This window comes from Engystomops pustulosus, unplaced genomic scaffold (assembly GCF_040894005.1).
Source record: "Engystomops pustulosus unplaced genomic scaffold, aEngPut4.maternal MAT_SCAFFOLD_127, whole genome shotgun sequence".
Lineage (NCBI taxonomy): Eukaryota > Metazoa > Chordata > Amphibia > Anura > Leptodactylidae > Engystomops > Engystomops pustulosus.
Window position 1 is genome coordinate 22,991 of NW_027285008.1, and position 9,226 is coordinate 32,216.

A 9,226-nucleotide genomic window follows, 5' to 3' on the forward strand; every position below is an offset into this window, starting at 1 on the left:
GCCCCCAGTAGTATACAGCCTGTTCCAGTAGTATACAGCCTGTCCCCAGTAGTATACAGCAGAGCCCCCAGTAGTATACAGCCTGCCCCCAGTAGTATACAGCACAGCCCCCAGTAGTATACAGCACAGCCCCCAGTAGTATACAGCCTGCCCCCAGTAGTATACAGCCTGCCCCCAGTAGTATACAGTATACATCGCGATCTCCCGGCCAGTGAAGAAGCCGCCGGGAGCTGCAACAGGGATCGGGAGCCGGGAGGAACATCGGGGACACCGGAGGGTGAGTATTAATGTATTTATTTTTATCATTGACTCGTGTATAAGCGTATATACGGTATATATACGGTAATATAGAGGAAATCTCATTTGTTTTTGCATTGCCATCTTTTCGGAGACGTAACTTTCATATTTTTTGGTTGACAGAGCGAGTTTAGGACTTATTTTTTACTTGTTGAGTTGTCCTTTTCAGTGGTACCATTTTGGAGCACATAAAATGTTCTAAAAAGTGATCAAAAAAAAGTTAAGAAAAATGTACATTTTTGGTGAGTTTTTCGTGTTTTGTTTTTACTCGTTCACTGAGTGGGCCCAATAATGTTTCTGAGTTATTTTACAGATTATTACGGACGCGGCGATACCAAATATGTGGGGGGGTTTTGGCGATTTTGTGGGGTTTTTTTTTTACTTTATTACATGTGTATAGGGAATGTTTGTGTTTAGGGGACTTTAACTTTAATTAATTCTTTTTATTAAAAAATGTTTTTATTTAATGTTTTTAACTGTTTTTATTCACTTTTACAGGTTAGCTTGAACAAACGATCAACTGATCACTTTCAAGCTATTCTTCACCTTACACAGTGTAATACAGATGTATTACACTGTGTAATGTAACACACTGAGCACAGAAGGCAGGACCCGGTTCCAGGAGGAGGATCGCACAGCGCCGGACTCAAACACGAAGCACAGAGAGCGACTGTGCAAAATGTGGTGAGTATAAACGCGACGGTGCAGATTCCTTTCATGGGCACAGACCCACACTATATATATATATATACACCCACACACATACATATACATATATATATACACCCACACACATACATACATATATATATATACACCCACACACATACATACATATACATACACACACATCAACTGCATTCTGGAGCATTGGTCCATCATAAATGGCTGCTGAGCTCCAAATCCTCAGGGGCTCCACCCGCCCTAACCTGGTCACCTCGGAGAGTCTCCAGCTCCCCTTCTCCTGGAAACTTGTATACTGGGAGGGGACCTGCCCCCCACTCATGATGCCCCTTTATAGTATTCACATTGAAGGTCTCCTTCCCAAGTGACGCCTTCGAGCCATTGGTGCATGAGGTGCGCCCCCCCCGACTAGCTGACGCTTATCAGTGCTGAGACCCCACAGACCATGGAAGCTCCATGGAGTTTAATGGTCCTGTGAGGCAGCGGAGGTACCTGGGACCCCATGTGTTCGTGATCTGTGGGAGTCTCATCCCTGAGACAACTTCTGTTCGTGGGAAAACCCCTTTAGGCCATTAACGCTCTGCGCCGCAGCTCTCTGAGCAGAGGTGGAGGGGGTGTATGAAGAGGGGTTCCGGGCTCAGTCCCCTTCATACACAGGTGGGGGATATTGCATATTGCAGCAAAGACCCATCGCTAATACCCGCAGTCCGAGCTTGCACTGATCACGGCTATTAACTCCTCCGATGCAGCCGCCATCTTGGCTCTGATCGTCGCTCCCCTGAACATCATCGCTATATAATGCATATACAGTAGTATTGCAGTATATGGTAGGAATGATCAGACCATCTAGGGTTAATGTACCCTAAAGGGTCTAAAAAAAATAATTAAAAATGTTATAAACCTAAAAATTCAAATCACCCCCCCCCCCCCAGAACTGACATAAAACGTAATAAACAGTAAAAGTCACGGACACAATAGGTATCAACGAGTCCCAAAATGCCCGATCTATGTGGTGACCAGGGGGATTGTGGGAGATGTAGTCTTCTAGCAGAGTGGGGGCAGCCATCTTGGAGTGATGCAGCGAGATGAGAAGTGACAAGTGAAGGAAAGGTAAGTATATACAGTCCCGGGGTGAGGTGAGGGAGTGCAACTATAATAAATGCAAAAGAACTGAACAGTTTAAAAAAATAAGTACATATAGCGACCGGAGAACAACGGAGGGGCGAGATGTATATATCGGGGGGGAACGTATCGGCGTATATATATCGGGGGGGAATGTACCGGCGTATATATATGGGGGGGGACACACACACACACACGTACCGGCGTATATATATCAGAGGGGGGGGGGGGGGTGAAGTACCGGCGTATATATATTGGGGCGGAACGTACCGGCGTATATATATCGGGGGGGGGGTTTACCGGCGTATATATATCAGGAGGGGTGGGGGGAATGTACCGGTGTACATATATTGGAGGGAATGTACCGGTGTACATATATTGGGGGGAATGTACCGGTGTACATATATTGGGGGGAATGTACCGGCGTACATATATTGGAGGGAATGTACCGGCGTATATATATTGGGAGGAATGTACCGGCGTATATATATCGGGGGGGAATGTACCCGTGTATATATACTGGAGGGAATGTACCGGTGTACATATACTGGAGGGAATGTACCGGTGTACATATATCGGGGGGAATGTACCGGTGTACATATATCGGGGGGAATGTACCCGTGTACATATATCGGGGGGAATGTACCGGTGTACATATATCGGGGGGAATGTACCGGTGTACATATATCGGGGGGAATGTACCGGTGTACATATATCGGGGGGAATGTACCGGTGTACATATATCGGGGGGAATGTACCCGTGTACATATATCGGGGGGAATGTACCGGTGTACATATATCAGGGGGAATGTACCGATGTATATATATCGGGGGGGAATGTACCCGTGTATATATACTGGAGGGAATGTACCGGTGTACATATATCGGGGGGAATGTACCGGTGTACATATATCGGGGGGAATGTACCGGTGTATATATACTGGAGGGAATGTACCGGTGTATATATATCAGGGGGAATGTACCGATGTATATATATCCGGGGGAATGTACCGGTGTATATATATCCGGGGGAATGTACCGGTGTATATATATCCGGGGGAAATCATCAGAGGGACAAACACAGGAGGCGGAGCTAAGCTTAGGTAATTGTAAGAACAAAAGATAAATGTGATATTCATGAGGTAAAAGTCAGACAGCAGTGAAAGGATCTAATCCTCAGGGAAAAGATAAGGGGGAGAGTTTCCTATAATCGGGGAGATCTACGGACAGGATTCTTATACCCAAGTAATAGAGATAACAGAATCCATCCACAATCTCCAATAATACCAAACGCCTCGTCTTACCACGTATTCACACAGGACCTCGTTCTCCTAATAACACCTCTATGGTAATAGTGACATGTAGGTCCCTCTCCTGAGGTAATTTCCCTGATCCTGAGGTAATTTCCCGCTCTTTTGTGAGCTTCTGGTCTTGCCCGGTGACAGCCAGTAATTAGTCAAAATACGGCCAATGGGGGAAAGACGTGGCAGCACCTGGAGACAGCTGTGGATTGGTGGAGGCCGGAGCTGGGGGTGAGGTGTTTATATCTCGGGTCTGACAGGATTTTTACCTCAGGCCTCTGTCAGACTTTGAAGCTGCTCGACCTCCCCAGAGAGTTTATATTTGGGCCTTTAGAAAGTTTTATGGAAAACAACATTTTTTATATTCTGTGAGGTCGTGCCACAAAAAAAAAAAAAGGTACTTCTTCCACCACAACTGAAGTTTATTGTAATTATTGTCTCCGTAGGTTATAAAATACCAAGGAAACTACAAAAAAAAAAAACTTTTAAAAAATGAGAACGATAGAACTACTTTTCTTTCCGATTCTGTTGCTGTACAAGGTGCGATAATCCACCAAGTGATGGGAACAGCCCTGGGGGCAGAGTGGTAATTACATACCTAGACGATGGGTTGGTGGCCACGGCCATGAAGGAACATATAAAGACTTAATGAGGGGGTCCCCACTAGTGCCCAATACCTCAAATATCAAAAAGACAATCCCAATCTCCTCCATCTCATAGGGGGAAGCTGCAATTTGTAAGCAAAGCAGCCAATTACTGAACAAAACAAACATGACCGCAGTGACGTACAGTGTGAATACGTAGACAACAAAATGATCCCTTCTGTGCGGAGACACCATAACGGCGATCTGTGACTATCCGGGAAATGCTGATGGGCGGGGCATAAGTAGCGCTCGCTGCATGCCTGTCTCGGTCACTCGTTATCTCCTCCCCTCGATGCATTGTATCCGGTCATACGGCCTCTAGCAGTCCGTATAATCCTGGTACACACTGCTGGAGCCCCGCGGGTGAGGAGCGGGAACTAAGCGACTAATCATTTACCACAGATGATAGTGAATGAGACCCCAATGTTAAGCATGAGCTTTATGGTTCATTGGGGGAAAGAATAGAACATGACTTGTGACATAAAACGACTTATTATAAAATTAATGAACACAGATGGTGCTGGGGGAGAGGGGGGGGGGGGCGGCAGAGCAATTTATATCCTAAGAATTTTCAAATGATTCAGTTATACTCTAAACAATGAGCGTAATGCCAGTCACCGTTGGGGTGAGCATGTAACCTCTAAAACAAAGTACCGCCGTAACCATAACCCACCATCAAGGAGAATGCGGACCCCTAACTTGGTTCGCCTTTGAGGTGAGAAGCTGCAACGCCTGCTCCACACCCTCCTGGAGACCTGACAGAAAGATGTCCAGGCCGGCCTCATTCAGATGGACCCCATCAGACAACAGCAGCGCACGATTGTCACCCTCCAGCTGCCGGTTTCTGATGGACATCCCTCCCAGGGAACGAATATAACGGGAGACCCTAGTATTCAGGAGACGTCTTGACTTCTCCACCGCTGACATCTTCCGGGCCCCAGGCCACACCGTCCTAGGCACCACCTCCGACCAGACCAGGACGACTTCACAGAAGAACGAACAAAAACGATCCAGGTCCGTGCAGATGAGCGTCAGCAGATCACCAAGTTTGGTCTTGCAGATATCATTCCCGCCGGCATGAATCACCACAACTGTGGGAGCGGACGTGGCGCGGCTCGCAGCCACCACAGCGGGCATCACCTGCAGCCATTTCAGGCCCCGGACCCCATTCCAAAAAATATCTGCATTCTGGAATCCTAAAGATGAACCTCCGGGGCGAGTCCTCGCCGCTTGCTCTGCACATTGGATGAAGCTGTCACCGATCATCCAGACGACTGGACGGCGCCCTGAAAAAGAACAAACAAACAATTAGAGAACCAAATAAGGACGGACAGAGCCAGCAAAAACACGAGGAGCAGAAAAAACTAATCCCGACGGGGGCACATTAACATCCAACAGCAATAGGAATTGCAAACCGCTGAAAGCCAGAAGCAAAGAAAGCAACTAAGTCGCCTTATAGAGGGAGAAGAACAGAGAAAAGGCACAATAAGAGGTCAAAAGAAACAGGAAAGCGGCAAGCGACTTCCAACCACACCTGATGGATAAGGGAATTCCCCGGTATATCCCCCAACCGCCCAATGCAATGGCCTCCTGCACCCAGACAACATGCAAGCCGGAGCCCAGAGCTTCCAGATCCAGCCACTCATGCCGAGACTTACCATGACTGAGCCGTGCAGAAGGTGCAACAGACGTTTGCATCAAAGGCAAGAGGCGACGTTCAGCATTCATAGGAAAGCTGGGCATCGGAAAGCCTTCTGATCCTCCTGTATGTAAAACTGCCGAAAAACCAGTCACTGGGAACGAGAGAGAAAGAGGCAGCAATAAGGTTCACAAATCCAGGAGTACGGCAAGCCCTGAGGCACATATTACATTGTACAGCGAGAACCAGGAGTCTGAGGAAGAGCCTTGTTGATCCAGTGACAGTGAGGAACCCTGAGGATAGGGGAGAACTCAATCTAACTTCTCTACCTCCTTCTTGGGACAATGCCCATGGTGGGAGACCTGGAGGATGCGTTAAGGGAGTGAGGAGTAAGGACACACCCTACCACCCATCTCCACCTTCTTCAGCACTTCCTGACACCTTAGAGATAGCACACGTAGGTGGCCTCCCATTTCTGAGGGTTCGGCTCCAGCAATGGGAGCTTCTCTACGACATGCATCGACATCCGCAGGCTGTCATGACCCCGAGTGCGTGATGATTGAGGCTGCTGATTGGTACATCCTGCAGGATGAAGACTTGTGGTGAAATTTCTAAGTGACAAAGAACCTGCAACGTCCCCCATGAAAGGGCCAGCAGGCCTAGGTCCTAATAGCAGGGGTGTGGGAGGTCAGGAAAGGGCCACTGGGACATCACAAGGCACAACCGTACATAAGCTGCCCTGGAATCCCAGACGACCTTGGGGCCTAGAGAAATCCGACTCCTGAACTCCTCGGAGACCGAACATCTAAACACATAGAAGAAGAGGACGGCCGCCATATTGGGAAACTTTACACTATAGACACAGACCAAACCCGAGAAGCTCTGGAGCCGGTTATTACAGGTTTTGGTTACCACCTCCTCTATCTCCGCTCCCGGAGTCGGCCATTGAGGCGTTGGAGGTCAGATATCAATACAATTATTTTGATAAATCTTGACCTGAGTCTCTCCAGACATAAGAGAGCAAAACACTGCAATAAGCACTGTCCCTAAAAGTCCACACAAGAGACAAGGGATGGGGGAGGGCTGAGCGCCCCTAACACAAGGGACATGAGACTCACCAATACCAGATGTCACAGGAGCAGAAGGCTGGGGTCTGGGCTCCACAGCGGGAGGTGCGGCCGGGGTCACAGGCTGGGCTGAACGTTCCTGGGATGACCGGGGAACCCTTCGCCTGCGGTGGCGCTGACGCCTACGACGGGTTCGTTCAGGACTGAGGGAACCAGAATAGGAGGATCCAGAGGAATATGAAAAGGATGAACCAGAGGTGGACGAGAACGATCGTGACCTCTTGTGGCGTCTGCGAGAGGACAATCTATCACGTGACCTCTTGTGGCGTCTGCGTGAAGTCGAGGACGATCTACCACGTGACCTCTTGTGGCGTCTGCAGGAGGTCGATCCATCACGTGACCTCTTGTGGTGTCTGTGGTGCCGGTGTCTCCGGCACCGGGAGTGTGAATGGCGAGACCTGCTCCGTCTGCGTCTATCAGACTCTGAGGGCCTGGCGGAAGGGGCAGGGGGCACATCCACATCGAAGTCCACAGGTAGCCCCCATGCAGATGGTGATGGGGCTGGCAGGAACCCCATGGCGGAGGAGGAGGGAGCGGCCACAGAGGACATGAGTGCTGTGAGGGGCACTAGAGAGCGAGCATCGTGGTCCCCAGCTGCAGGGAGCTCAGAGGAATTAGGATAGGAGCCTGTAGCATAGCGCGCTCTGGCCAGAAGCTCCTCCACTGCTGCCTGGACACGGGACACAGAAGACAGCGCCGCATCATGTGCAGGAGCTGCAGGATGACCGCCTGTGGAGGGCGCTCTAGTGGAGACCTGCGCTGCACTATAACCGCCTGTGGAGGGCGCTCTAGAGGAGAGATGATCTAATGCTGCAGTATAAGAGCCACCAGTAGATGGAGCTCTAGAGGAGAGATGATCTAATGCTGCAGTATAAGAGCCACCAGTAGATGGAGCTCTAGAGGAGAGCTGCTCTGCAGTATAAGAGCCACCAGTAGATGGAGCTCTAGAGGAGAGCTGCTCTGCAGTATAAGAGCCACCAGTAGCGGGCGCTCTGGAGTGAAGCTGCGCGGCTGCAGTATAGGCGCCACCATTAGAGGGCGCTCTGGAGACATGATGATAATCTATTGCTGCAGTATAGGCGCCACCATTAGAGGGCGCTCCGGAGAGAAGCTGCTCTACCGCCTCCCGCACACGTGACACCGGAGGCCGCGCTGCAGCCGGTGCGGGGATCCAGCCGGGGGAGGGGGAGCGGCGGCGGCCACGTGGTGGGGAGGGAGAGGGGGGCCGGGCAGGAGGCCGCGCAGCAGAGGCCGGGGCAGCGCGGGCCACCAGCGCGAGGAGCCAGCCGGTGCCTTCAGCCCGGACCCGGGCCCTGATCTGCTCCGCCAGCACCACATCATCCGCCATCGCTGAGTCTGAGTGAGGAGAGGGCGGGGCCACACACGTGGCTTGTGTCCGGACCATGTGATCAGCGACGTCACGGCAGGTCCTTCTGCCGGCGGGAAAGTCTAAAGTGGTAAAGAGCTTAACCACGTGACAATCCATGGGCGGAGTCTCCGGGAGACCTCCATTAACTCCTTCCTGCCGGTGTCCATTTCTTTACTCCCGCCCTTTAACCCCTTCAGGACTCCGCCCTTTTTCTTTTTTGCATTTCTGTTTTGTTTCTTCCCTCGTTCCAGAAGTGACGTCTCTTTTATTTCTACATTTAATAATAATCTTTCTATATTTCCATCAGATTCTGTAAAATATAACATTACATGTTTGGTTTTTTTTTGGAAAATAGACAAAAAAGAAAAGTGGTGAATCAGACATTTTGCCGCTATTTTTTGTTAATCTTTGTTATATTCCGATGGATCAGATCACGGCCATACCTACATGGTTTTACATGGTTTTATTTTTAAAAACATTGTCTTACTATTATTCCTTGCCCCCTAGGGTACTTTAACACTTGGGGGTCTGATTGCTCTTACAATACACTTCAGTATAACTTTGTTGCAGTATAAAGTACTTTTTCTTCTGATCCCTAATAACTGTCACCCGCAGGCGATTAGAGATCAGGATCCACGGCCGGGCTATTACCCCCTGAGACTGTAGGCTGTCATGACAACCAATCAGCATCCTCCGATGACATCACAGGGGGCACCGATCAGCCATCCAAGATGGCGGCGCCCACCGTCAGCAAGTGCCACAGTTGAGCAGGTTGACTGCCCCGATCAGAGCCAGCACCAAGCCCAGCAGTTAGGGGCAGGTGTTTGCTGCGTTATACTGCTGACACCTCTGTGCTACCGTACCCCAGAAATAGAGCAGCAGCGCCTCGCCATGGAGAGGGGAGGGGTGATCAGTGGCTACGGCCAGGGGAGAGAGGGGCATACGGCCAGGGAGGGGGCATATGGCCAAGGGGGGGGAATACGGCCAGGGGGGGGGGGGGGGCATACGGCAGTGTGAGACCAGCCATAGTCTCTATTATACTG

General features: G+C 50.1%; 1 protein-coding gene across 1 annotated transcript; it reads right to left on the bottom strand.

Moving 5' to 3' along the window:
- Positions 1–3,805: 3,805 nt before the first annotated feature.
- Positions 3,806–8,422, bottom strand: LOC140108407 (uncharacterized). The gene is made up of 3 exons (XM_072131718.1): positions 6,806–8,422; positions 5,707–5,841; positions 3,806–5,334 (listed from the first exon to the last, which is right to left on the bottom strand). The coding sequence occupies exons 1-3, from the start codon at positions 8,298–8,300 to the stop codon at positions 4,724–4,726; spliced, it is 2,241 nt and encodes a 746-aa protein (XP_071987819.1). The 5' UTR covers positions 8,301–8,422; the 3' UTR covers positions 3,806–4,723.
- Positions 8,423–9,226: the final 804 nt, after the last annotated feature.